Source organism: Pristis pectinata, chromosome 33 (genome assembly GCF_009764475.1).
Source record: "Pristis pectinata isolate sPriPec2 chromosome 33, sPriPec2.1.pri, whole genome shotgun sequence".
NCBI lineage: Eukaryota > Metazoa > Chordata > Chondrichthyes > Rhinopristiformes > Pristidae > Pristis > Pristis pectinata.
The window spans coordinates 15,310,308-15,324,108 of NC_067437.1; the positions used below are offsets into that span (position 1 = coordinate 15,310,308).

At 42.6% G+C, this 13,801-nt stretch overlaps 1 protein-coding gene across 1 annotated transcript in view; it reads right to left on the reverse strand.

The window, feature by feature from the left end:
- LOC127585427 (uncharacterized) overlaps window positions 1-13,801 on the reverse strand; it is a 127,062-nt gene that overhangs the window by 49,150 nt on the left and 64,111 nt on the right. The window contains exons 7-9 of the mRNA XM_052042852.1: window positions 10,014-10,149; window positions 6,836-6,922; window positions 2,130-2,216 (exon numbers count right to left, since the gene is read on the reverse strand). Of these exons, the coding sequence (XP_051898812.1) occupies window positions 2,130-2,216; window positions 6,836-6,922; window positions 10,014-10,149 (310 nt within the window). The remainder of the gene's footprint in view (window positions 1-2,129; window positions 2,217-6,835; window positions 6,923-10,013; window positions 10,150-13,801) is intronic.

The following is a 13,801-nucleotide window of genomic DNA, read 5'->3' on the forward strand; positions in this document are numbered from 1 at the left end:
TACTAGAGTTGCAACAGGATTGAAGGATTTCTGTTCTGTGGAGGAACTGCCGTTGTTTTCCTGAAAGCAGAGAGGATTAGGGGAAAAGTTCAGAGTTGCTTGAAATCGCCAAGGGTTTCCAATGGTATGAGGAGAACTAATCCCATTGGCAGAAGGGTGGACACAAACTAGAGGCAAAACCACCAGTGGAAGGAGGAGAAGAATGCTTCAACAGTTGCACTGGGTTATTGTGATCGGGATACAGTGAGTGGTGGAAGCAGATTCAACTTTCAAACTGGAATAGAATAGCTACGACAAGGGATAAAAGCTGCAGCCATACGGGGAGTGTAGAGAACAATTAACCCTTTAAAGAGCTAGCACAGACATAATGGGTCAGGTGGCCTTTTTCTGTGCACCCATATGACTGGCAGGAGAGGAATGGGTTAAGTCTAGCTGTGGTGACCCCTGCTCATCAACAATCACTGTCTCGGCCCACAACTGACCAATGCCCAACGCAGGCAAGTTGGTGACTAGTACTTTGAAAAGATTCAGAATTACAAGGGCACAGAGAACTGGTGAGAATGCCCATTATCTGAAGATATTTAGTAAAATAAAATGTTTGTGTTCTGTGCATAGGTCAGTAAGGAAACAACCTAGCAATCTGAAATTTTGCATGCATTAGGTTTCGCATCAGGATGTGCACCACACTCTTAGTCTTTCTAAACCCCTCATGGGGATTCCTCCATAGATCAAAAGAAGCTTAATTTTAATCTTCCCCATTGACAATTGATGACTTTTTTTTGTGAATCTAGGGCACAAGGTTTAAGATACATGATACAGTCTAAAATATTTTAGAAGTTATGGGTCCCAAAACTCTTGAATGTTTCCATTGAAATTTAACAAGGAGTTACATTTCTGGCCAATCCCTTTTTCTTCAACCAGCTAAATTAATTAGCAATCATGTCTATTAAAAAAAAATTACCAACCATTTAAATCTATTTTTCAAAAGATAATCATTGTTTTGAGAGGTACACCACTACATTTGTACTGTTTATTTGACATTGCGTCAATTTTTAAGTTTTAACGAACTATAAAAATTGCCCTAAGATGCCACAAAGAAAGAGAAAGGTTTCTGACATAATTCAACAGAAACAACAGCATGTTACCAAGGTTGCAGCAGGAGGGGCTCTGACCGCAGAAGGAAGTGTAAATTCCCAACTAGCTATTAGGAGAAAAGCTACAGCAAAAAAAAAATCACATTTGGAAGCCGTGGAAACTATCTGCTTTTGCTCATTACCCAAATGTTGACTATGTTTCTGAGCCAATGGTTTCAATTGGATCAATGTCCATTTCTTGCATTTATGGAAAGGAGCATCCCCTGGAATGTGCTGTGGTAATGGGCAAGTTCAAACACCTCTTTTTCAGCTCCTCCTAAGGCTCTTGCATCTTTATTAACAAAAAGCACTCCTAAAGCTTTACATTTTCAGAAAAATATTTGAAAACTGCTACCACATGTAATTGGAGGCTACAATAATGATTGGTTATGCTATTGGGGAAAATGTCTTCATCCCTTGGATACCAATTATCCCACCTGATCGACCTTTCCAATTCAAGCGACTCAGTTCCCTGTTCAATTTAGTTTTGCTGTGAGCATCAATGGCACAAGGAAGATCACTGAAAGTTGTTGGCCTTAATCTGGGAGCTGAATGCTTTTCCCATGGTCAGCTATATGTTGGTTGCTCCAGAGCTGGAGATGAAAATAACCTATGCATTTTTGCACCAGATTCAAAAGCAAAAGGTTCCGGGTATTTTGAAGCACTTCATCATTGGAATTAGTACTTATACACATTTTGCATAAGTGTATACCTACTTAAAGAGAACAATATTAAATGTAGTTTTTGTATACATGTTTATTTTACAGTGTGTATTTATTTCTTTATTGGTAACTTTGGTTAAACTACATAATTTTAACCCCAATTATATTATTCATTGAATAATTATATATTTAAGTTAGATTTTATTTCATTTACGTGAAGTGTTATGAAACCTAATTGCCTGGAAATAAATGCAAACACCCTGATTGCCAGCATCACGTCCCGAGCAATGCCGGGTACAGCAGCTAATAAAGGATAATTACAAACATTAATTACCTTATCATGTTGCGGAGTTAGATATCGGTGTTTGTCTTTGGTTTTCATCGAGAATGAGGAGACCGGTTTTGAGATCCCTCCGTCAGACTGTAAATAAAAGATTCATCCTTAAGAAACTAAACGTATGCCTATTTAAGTGCACCCAAGCCACATTATGATCCTTCCCATCCTTTTTCAATTGTCTCCTGCACACAGTGCCTGATTCTCTCTGCTATTTCTCCCAACTATCTGCAATTCAAACACAATACTAGCTAAATACCACTGAAATAAACTATCATTCATACTGCATGGGATCACTAGTTAACCCTTCTAGCCAATAAACTGTTGATCCTTAGGAAATGGTAAGAAAATTAAATCTGAACCAGTTAAAAACAGGGATTAGTTAACCCTTACTCCTCCCTATCCTCCCTTCATGCTCCACAGAATCTAATATCTGCATCAATTAATCACAAAAGCAAAATACTGCAGATGCCAGAAATCTGAAATACAACAGAAAATTATGGAAATACTCAGCTGGTCAGACAGCAGTGTGTGGAGAGAGAAACAGAATTAACTTTTCAGGTCAATAATTCTGACGAAAGATCATTGACCTGAAACAAGTCTTCGCTCTTCACAGATGCTGCCTGGCCTCCTGAGTATTTAGAGCATTTTCCATTTTATTTCAACTAGCTGTGACAGACTGATTCGCCCCGTGTTTTCTCCGACCCATTTAACCCCACATTTCATCCTTTGGAAGGGCACGCTGCAAATGTTGCTCCTAATTCCATGATGAAGGAAGAAACCAGATTAATACAGACCCATTGGTTGCCTTAACATGGTGGATAAAGGAATATGCAAGGTTGCTATATACTGTGGCATGCAAAAATTTGGGCACCTCTGGTCAAAATTTCTGTTTCTGTGAATAGCTAAGTGAGTAAAAGATGACCTGATTTCCAAAAGGCATAAAGTTAAAGATGACACATAGATCACAAGACAAGGAAGCAGAAGTAGGCCATTCAGCCCATCGAGTCTGCTCCAAAGAAAAGGGAAAAAAAAGAAAAAGAATGAGAAATGGGGGGGGGGGGGCAGGCAATGAAAAAAAAACTATTCTAACCCCAACTTCCGGCTTTATCCCCACATGCCTTGATACCTTGACTAATTAGATATCTATCTACCTCCTCCTTAAATGCCTCCAGTGATCCAGCCTCCACTGCTGTACGTGGCAAGGAATTCCATAAATTTACTACCCTCTGGCTAAAGAAATTTCTCCTCATCTCTGTTTTAAACCTGTACCCTCTAATTCTAAGATTGTGCCCTCTGGTCCTGGACTCGCCCACCAAGGGAAACAGCCAGGCCACATCTACTCTGTCCAGTCCTTTCAACATTTTAAATGTTTCTAAAATTTCTTTAATATTTTAAGCAAGATTACTTTTTTATTTCTATCTTTTACAGTTTCAAAATAACAAAAAAGGAAAAGGGCCCGAAGCAAAAGTTTGGGCACCCTGCATGGTCAGTACTTAGTAACACCCCCTTTGGCAAGTATCACAGCTTAAACACTTTCTGTAGCCAGCTAAGAGTCTTTCAATTCTTGTTTGGGGGATTTTCATCCATTCTTCCTTGCAAAAGGCTTCTAGTTCTGTGAGATTCTTGGGCCATCTTGCATGCGCTACTCTTTTGAGGTCTATTCACAGATTTTCAATGATGTTTAGGTCGGGGGACTGTGAGGACCATGGCAAAACCTTCAGCTTGTGCCTCTTGAGGTAGTCCATTGTGGATTTTGAGGTGTGTTTAGGATTGTTATCCCATTGTAGAAGCCATCCTCTTTTCATCTTCAGCTTTTTTACAGACGGTGTGATGTTTGCTTCCAGAATTTGTTGGCATTTAATTGAATTCATTCTTCCCTCTAGCAGTGAAATGTTCCCCGTGCCACTGGCTGCAACACAAGCCCAAAGCATGATCGATCCACCCCCGTGCTTAACAGTTGGAGAGGTGTTTTTTTCATGAAATTCTGCACCCTTTTTTCTCCAAACATACCTTTGCTCAATGCGGCCAAGAAGTTCTATTTTGACTTCATCAGTCCACAGGACTTGTTTCCAAAATGCATCAGGCTTGTTTAGACGTTCCTTTGCAAATTTCTGACGCTGAATTTTGTGGTGAGGGTGCAGGAAAGTTTGGAGAAAAAAGGGTGCAGAATTTCATGAAAAGAACACCTCTCCAACTGTTAAGCACGGGGTGGATCGATCATGCTTTGGGCTTGTGTTGTAGCCAGCGGCACGGGGAACATTTCACTGCTAGAGGGAAGAATGAATTCAATTAAATACCAGCAAATTCTGGAAACAAACATCACACCGTCTGTAAAAAACCTGAAGATGAAAAGAGGATGGCTTCTACAACAGGATAACTATCCTAAACATATCTCAAAACCCACAATGGACTACCTCAAGAGGCACAAGCTGAAGGTTTTGCCGTGGCCCTCAGTCTCCCAACCTAAAAATCATCAAAAATCTGTGGATAGACCTCAAAAGAGCAGTGCATGCAAGATGGCCCAAGAATCTCACAGAACTAGAAGCCCTTTGCAAGGAAGAATGGGCAAAAATCCCCCATTCAAGAATTGAAAGACTCTTAGCTGGCTACAGAAAGCGTTTACAAGCTGTGATACTTGCCAAAGGGGGTGTTACTAAGTACTGACCATGCAGGGTGCCCAAACTTTTGCTTCGGGCCCTTTTCCTTTTTTGTTATTTTGAAACTATAAAAGATAGAAATAAAAAAGTAATCTTGCTTAAAATATTAAAGAAATGTGTCATCTTTAACTTCATGCCTTTTGGAAATGAGGTCATGTTTTGTTCGCTTAGTTATTCACAGTAACAGAAATTTTGACCAGGGTGCCCAAACCTTTGCATGCCACAGTACATAGACAACTTGAGGTTATAATTATAACTGCAAGAGCATGGAATTCGAAGTAGGATTATGAGATGGCTGGAATTGGAAACAGACACAAGGAGTAGTAAAGTAGTCTCTCCAGGAATTACGTACAGCTGCCTCAGCTTTTAATGTTAATGACTTGGTTGAAGGAATTGAGAGATGTGAATGGAGCAGAAAGATACAGGCAGATGGGGGGGGGGGGGGGGGGGGGGGTGCGGAAGAGGCCAAGGTTAATTCCAAGCACTTGGAATTTTGAAGCGAAGAAGGGCTCCAGCAGTGCAAATCCCAGGCCTGACTCCCTCTGAGGTCCTCCGCTGCCTACAGCCGCTTTGGGCTAGTCCTCTTGTATTCAAGATTTCAATTCTTGCATCTTATAATTTAGAAAAAGAGGTAAAATCTTACAAGAGTAGTGAGCAAGCCACAGCAAGGGTAAAGCACCTCAGGATCCACGTCCCATGGATGGAGGGCAGGTTCATCAGAATGACATCAGGGCTGAAAGGGTTAATCTATGAGGATGGACAGCAAAAACATGGTTTACTAGAAGCAAGGCATAAAGTAATTCAGGGCTCAAAATGAAAGAGGGACTCGACAGAGGAATTAACTTCTAAAATGTGGGAAATCCAGAACTAGGCCTGTGTCATTTGGGAGTGAAATAAGGAAAGCTTCCTCAGACAGTACAGGAAACCTGGAATTCTCTCCTCAAAGGGCTGCCGATTCTGGAGATCAACTGCCTTCTTTTTGGATATGGAGCAAAGATGTGCAGGTTTGGGGCTGAAGGTATAGAGCTATAGTTCAGAGCCACTTCCATCTAACTGCTAGCTTTCCTCCACCATGTATCCTGCACTACAGGACTTTGCCCTGCTCCCCTTGAAAAAAGCTTTACCCTTGCTGTGGCTTGCTCACTACTCTTGTAAGATTTTACCTCTTATTCTAAATTATAAGATGCAAGAATTGAAATCTTGTATACAAGAGGACTAGCCCAAAGCAGCTGTAGGCAGATTTGGATCAGTGTCGGGGTGTGGTTGTTTATTTTCTTTTAAAATAATGACCCCGATGTAGGATGACTGCAGATTTCGGGAAATAATCTACAAGTTTACAGATGACACCAACAGATGTGAGAGTCAGGACAGTGGACAAACCCAATGATCACATGCTGACCTTAATGCCTTAGGGGGAATGGTCTGGTGAGAGTCAAACCAAGTCTAATCTGGAAATGTCTAATGTTATCCATATGGAAAGTGAGGATGAGGTGAGAAAAGATTACAACTACCTAACAATAAAATCAGACGTGACATTATTGAAGGGTGGAGAAGGCTTAAGGGGCTGTATCTCCTAGGCTTACTCTTCTTTCTGTTCAAAAGGATGTCTCTCACCTTGGATCAGAAAACCGAGAATGGCAATAGACTTGGAGCAAAACATATCTCCCCATCTCTGAAACCATCGCCAGCCCCCAGCTCTGCTCTCCAAACCTGATTTCCATCACTCACTTTGCCTGCTGCTCCTTCAACAACACAGGCCTTAATTCCCTTCCCAAACCTCTCTATCCTCCTTGAAACCTTTCTCGTTGACTAAGCTTTTTGGATGCCGCCTCTTGTGGGTCACTGTCAGATTCTGTTTGTTAACGCTCCCCTGAAGTGGGGAAAGTGCTGTACAAACAGAAGCCATTGTTCCCCTGACACTGCCCACTGAAACCAATCTTAAACTGGATCATGTCCCCAGCACACCACTGGGTCATGTTCATTGCCAAAACACCTGAAGGACACCTAAACCACTTATTGCAATACATAAGCATAATACATACTCACCCTGTCGTACTTAGAGCCTGAGGGAGCATCTCGCATTTTGCTTTTCAACAAGTTGGAGAAAGGCTGTTGAGAGATTTCTCGGTCAGTCTAGGAGGGAACATCATCAATCAAGTTTTTTTCTTTCATTCTTTTTCCTTAAATCATCCCACTATTAATTTCCCTGGGAGTTCTCTCAACCATCTGCCCACACTGTGGCTGGAACTCGCTTAATGATCTGAATTTGAAGAATTTAATTCCTTGCCTCCTACCAAGGATCCACTGTTTATGCCTGACAATTAGACTCCAGATAAATCTCCCAATAAAGCTGGGCAAGGCCCATTAATATACAGCATAACATCAAGTCACAGGGAGTCCCACACTCTCTGACTCAGGTCCATGGCAAGAGGAGCCAACTGGCCAGAAGATGCCCCTGCAAGTTCCAATAATGTATTCTTCTCACACCACTACTAGCCCTGTCCATTTCCCTTCATGGATGCTGCCTGACCTGCTGAGTTCCTCCAACTTTTTCTGTGTTGCTACTAGATCCCTTGTCACCAACTACAAGGGATCTCCTCTCCCAGATTCAAATGATCCTTAACCCTAAACCCTCAGACCACAATAGCTCTGGAACCAGCTCATCCTGATCAACTGATACAACCTTTATGTGGCCAAGTTGCTGGTGAGAATCGGGAGCAACTTTCAAAAGTTTTATTTAAAAGAGACTTCATGGGACCCTAACATTTTGCTTTATTCCCCCCTCCCCCACACAAACATTTCCAACCCCCACCCAATCAATCCTCTACAAATGTCTTAGACCTGTGCCTTCGAGTACTGATGTCTCTGTTGAGGGAAGAAGGACATTTCTCTGTTGGCCTCTCATAACCTCAGTTAAATTTCCCCTTAATCTTCCTTGTTTCAGAGACAACCCCAGCCGAGACAGTGTCTCCCCATAACTGCAGTTCTCAGTCCTAACAACATCCTTGGAAACCTCCTCCCCAGCATATAGTACAATCATATCCTTCCTGTAGTTTGATGACCAGAACTGTGCTCCAGCTGTGGTCCAATGTTTTATACAGTTCTAGCATCATCTCCCCACTCTTGTATTCTGTGCCAATAAATCAAGTATCCCATTCAGCTTCTTAACCACCTTATCCACACGTCCTGCTTCCTTCAAGGATTTAAGAACCTGGACTCCAAGGTCCCTCTACTACTCCAGACATCTTAGTGCCCTACCATTGATTATATGTTCCCTTGCCCTGTTTGACCTCCCTAAATGTATTACCTCACGCTTCTCCAGGTTGAATTCCACTTTTTTGCTATTCACCCTCCGGTAGCTTAATTGTCACTGCCAATTGTGGTATCATAGCAAACTTCTTAAGTGTGCCCCCTACACTTAAGTCCAAATCATTCATATACACCACAAAAAGCAAGGGATTTAGTAGCAACACAGAAAAAGCTGGAGGAACTCAGGTCAGGCAGCGTCTATAGAGGGAAATGGACAGTCAACCTGACCCGCCGATTTCCTCTAGCTTTTTCTGTGTTACTCCAGATTCCAGCATCTGCAGTCTCTTGTCTCCAAGGGATCTGGTAGTCGGAGTAGTTTATGTCAGATATACTCAGGTGCAATGAAATTACTCACTCCCATGAAGCTCACAGAGTAAACGGTATGCACGGGAATAACAAATACAACGATGAGCGCAAAACAGCAAAAGGGTGCACAGATTGTGGTGCAATCTGAAGTAGTGCAGAAAGAAATACTGAGGTGACAATATCAGAATAACCAAGAGAGGTAGAGTTAAAGGTGCAGGGACATGAACCCTGTGGAACTCCAGCACACACAGCCCTCCAACCATTGAAGTTCCTTTACCCTTTGCTCTCTGCCACTGATTAATCCAATTTCCCACTTTCCCTTGGAGTCCATAAGCTTTCACTTTTTTTGATCAATCTGCCATGTGGGATTTTGTTAAAATTCTTGCTAAAATCCACACATTCCACATTAAGAGCACCGCCCTTACCAATACTTCTTGTTATCTCCACAAGACATTCAGTTGTGTTAGGCAGACATAAAGTTCCTTTGCTGCCTCTCCTGGATTAACCTGTGTGCCTTTCTAAAGCTCAGTTATCCTCAGAATCCTTTCTAACTATGCCCACTGCTGACGGCACAAATGAGTGGGCTACAATCAACCCCTCTATCCATTTTTAGACAGTTACCACATCAGCAGACATCCCACCCTCCAGCACCACATCTGGCATCATTTCCTCCCTGACTTCTTCTAAAATCCAACACTGGTGATTTATCCACCTTTAAGGATGCCTGACCATTCCATATATTCACTCTTTCTATGCCAGTCATTTCCAGTGCTTTCCCCTTAATGGCAGTGCCTTCGTCACTTTCTCCATCTGTGCAAACAAATGGAGAACATTCATGAAGAGCCAAACATATCTTCCACTTGGGCAACTGCTTTGCCCAAAACCGCAAGAAATTGCAGAGGGTTGTGAACACAGCCCAGTCTATCACACAAACCAGCTTTCCCTCCACTGACTCCGTCCACACTTCCCGTTACCTCGGGAAAGCAGCCAACATAATCAAGAACACTTTCCACCCTGGTCATTTTCTCTTCTCCGCTCTCCCATCGAGCAGAAGTTACAAAAGCCTGAGAATACGTACCACCAGACGCAAGGACAGCTTCTCTCCTGCTGTTATCAGACTCTTGAATGGGCCTCTCGTGCCCTAAAAGATGAACTCTTGATCTCCCAATCTACCTCATCAAGGCCCTTGCACTTTATTTGTCCACCTGCACTGCACCTTCTCTGTAGTTGTAACACTTTATTCTGAATTCCGTTTTCCTTTTCACTACCTCAATGTACTTATCTATGGAACGATCTGTCTGGATGGCACACAAACAAAAGCTTTTCGCTGTATCTCGGTACATGCGACAATAATATACTAATATCAATACATGTTGTCTCCAGAAGAAACTATTCTTTCCTTTCTCCATTCAAGTATCTATAGAATACCTTTGGGTGTTCTTTCATTTCTCCTGCTGATATTTTTCATGCACCCTCTTTGCAGTCAAAAGCCTTAGCTTTCGGGGACTGATTTTTTGACTTAACCTATGCCAGGAAGTGTTTGTCAACTCAGCTGTCAAAAAAACATCTCAGAGATAAATATTGGTCAAAAACGTGAACTGTGACTAACCTCTTTCTGTTGAAATTTCCTGGGATAGACTTTACTCACTCTCGAATCTTCCTCGAGCCGATGGGATATTGTGGATTCTCTTCCTGTTCTACCCACGTTGGTAGGGATGAATTCACGATATGACTCAGTGACCGGCCTGTTGCAAGACAGTCAACGTGACCTCACTCAGTGACACTGGGTATTAAAGAGGCACCCAATCCTCCTTTGGGTTTCCTTATCATTTGCATTAGAAAACAAAGACTCAGCAGTGAGGGAGGCCATCCAGCTCGTCATACCTCCCCAGTTAACTCCACTCCTATACTCCTTTCCTTTACAGGGTCACAGAGCATGGAAACAGACCCTTCAGCCTGCTGAGTCTGCCCTGCCCATCAAACACCCATTTTATTCTCCACACATTTCTATCCATTACCCAGATTCTCCGAAATCCCCCAAGATAGTGCCGGAGCATGGTGTCTCTTTGCAATCTGCTCCCAGAAGGTCTATTCATTTTATCTATTATAATCGTTCTACTCTTTTAAATCTAAATTCTGAGCCCTTGCACCTTACTATCTACCAGAGCTGCACTTTTTCTGTAACTGTAACACTATATTCTGCATTCCGTTATTGCTTTTCCCTTGTACTACCTCGATGTACTTATGTTTTGAAATGATCTGTATGGATGGCGTGCAAAACTAAGTTTTTCACTGCATCTCGGTACATGTGACAATAATAAATCAATTCCAATTATTAAGTGCTTTGCCCACTTCCTCTACTACAAAGACAGACCGAAAGTGATTGTTCAGCAAGTCTGCTATTTCCATATTTTGGATGGTGTCGTGCGACTCTTTGCAGTTATTAGTGTTTTTTTTTCCACTCATCTTCAAACTCGGGGCAATTTACAGTGGCCAATTAATCTTCAATCCTGGACTTTTTCATCTTCCAGCATTGTTTGAATTCCTGGAAACACAAGAGACTGCAGATGCTGGAGTCGGAACAAAAAACAAGCTGCTGGAGAAACTCAGCAAGTCAGTCAGTATCCGTAGAGGGAAATGGACAGTCAATGTTTCGGGTCGAGATCCTTCATCCAGACTGAAGGAGCAGAGGGGAGATAGCCAGTTTAAAGAGGGGAAGGGGAAGGGTAAGTGCTGGCAAGCAGCAGCTGCACAGCGTGGTCAAAAAGCCAGAGAACAGTAGAAATCACAGAGGAATTCCTATTTCAAACTTACTACGCAATCGTCTTCCCCCACCTTTCCAGACAGGGCATTCCAGGTCTCAACAACTTGTGCTGTAAGAGAATTTGTTTTCAAATGCAAAGAGTAACAAAGGTGCGAGGAACTAGGAGCAATGCAAAGAACAGGAAAAGAAAACAAAAGAAACTATTAACTGCAAAAAGGACAATGAACAACGGGTGCAGAAAATCAAAAGTAACACAAAAATACTTTACCGTTATGTTAAAAGACCATGGGATGGAGTGAATTTATAAAAATAAATAGGGTAACATCAGGTGCAAAAATATGGAAATGGAGAACTTGCTAAACAATTACCTTTTTGTCTTTGCATAGAGGAAGTAGACAACACCTGTAATGTTTCAGAGAGACCAACTAAAGAACCAATGTCTGGAACTCACTAAAGTTGAATAATAAATAATAATAATGACGTAAAATGAGGATAATATGATGCTTTAGTCACCATCTTGTCAACATCCCTCAGATTGGGAATTACCATTGTAGATGAGCAATACAGAAAAAAAGAGACCATAAGATATAGGAGCAGAATTAGGCCATTCAGCCCATCGAGTCTGCTCTGCATGAGGTTTTTCAAACCCATTCTCCTGTCTGCTCCCTTTAACCCTTAACCCCCTCACTAATCAAGAACCTATCAATTTCTGCCTTAAATATACCCAATGACTTGGCCTCCACGGCCCTCTGTGGCAATGAGTTCCACAGATTCACCACCCTCTGGCTGAAGAAATTCCTCCTCATCTCAGTTCTAAAGGGGAGTCCCTTTATTCTGAGGCTGTGCCCTCGGGTCCTAGACTCTCCTACTGATGGAAACCTCCTCTCCACATCCACTCTATCTGTTCAGTATCCGGTAGGTTTCAATGAGATCCCCCCTCCTCCATTAAGTTCAATGACATCAAAAACTCCTCATAGGTTAAGCCTTTCATCCTTGGGAACTTTCTTGAGGACCCAGTAGCCTATCTGGGCAGATCACCCACTGCCCTGAGTGTGGTATGATAAGGGCATGGTCTTCCTCTGAAAGCCTGTCCTCCCAGCACTTTGCCAATGCACAGGTAGGGGAAGGTCCCTCCTGATACGTGGCCGGATGAGTTGACGGTGGTGAGGTTCTGCTTTCTGCCTCACTGGCTGTTATACCTGCCCTGTCACTCACACATATTTAAAAATCACTCAGTACTGGCTGAAGCAAAAAATGATGTTTAAAAAAATTAGAGAAGGAAGTGGATAGGTCGGGTTAGTATTCTTTGGAGCAGTGGAGGCTGAGGGGAATCTGACAGAGGTATACAAACTTATGAGAGGCATAAACAGAGTAGACAGTAAACCTTTCTTCACAGCAGAGCATAGTCTGGGGTAGGAGTGAGAGGTTTAAAGGGGATCTTCTCACCCACAGGGTGGTGGTTGAAGACTGACACTGAATAGAAAGCTCCATTTACCCTTGTCCCAAATGCTCATCTCTACTACTCTTTTCAATAAGCCCTGGCATGGGTTCAGTGGGTGGATTTCCAGCCTGGGACCTGGGAAGTCTGTGAATGTTTGTGCCGTCCCCCAGGACTTCACCAGGAGCCCAACCTGACAGCACTGAAGCCCCAAGGCCAGTGCTCCACTGTGCAGAAGGCCACACGCTGGCTGCCCAGGAGCTGCCCAATTACAGGATTATCAGCTGGCAGATCCACTAAAGATCTCAGGGGAAGACTAGGTCCATTAGTTTGGAATCTACTGCGAGGGAACTGTTGCAGTTTAACATTATTCCCCAATTACTGAAATTAAGCTGATTAGAGAAAGCCAATGTTAATGTGCAAGTGAAGGCCAAGTCAAAACAATTAATTCAATTTCTTTTGTGGAAGTATCAAAAGTTGTGTGCCAAAGAGTATCCATGGTGTTGTTTACATAGACTTCCAATATGCTTTCAACAAGGTAAAATTAAGGCTCATGGAGCTACATTTTTGATCTGATTGATTAAACACAATCAAAGGAAAATACAAACTGAAGGGAAGTATTTATCATGGGATCATAAGGATGCTCTATTTTGTTAATCAGATTCCCGAAGCAGACACTCTGTTCTGAACTCTGTAGTGGGAGGAGATTACTAGGCAGAGGGAGAAAAGGATTCAAGGCTTCCTTGAAGAAATGCAACATACCCACCAACTTCTGGGAATCTCTGGCCCATGACCATTCAAAGTGAGGAAGGAGCATTAGGGATGATAGCGAGAACCTCAAGGCCGTGTGTTGGGAGCAGACAGACACACTGCATAAGAAGTGGACGGAGTGCACCTCTCCACAAACCCATCCCATTGGCCACTTCCTCCCCAACCTCTGGAAGAACATAGAACACTACAGCACAGTACAGGCCCTTCGACCCACGATGTTGTGCCCACATTTTATCCTGCTCTAAGATCTATCTAAACCTTCCCTCCCACATAGCCCCCTATTTTTCTATCATTCTATCAAGAGTCTGCAGTTCCCTCATCAGCCACCTCAGAACCCACAAAATCAAAGTGGAAGCAAGTCATTCTCGATCCTGAGGGACTGCCTAAGAGGATCATTTTGTTAAGGATTTGGATAATGTAGTAA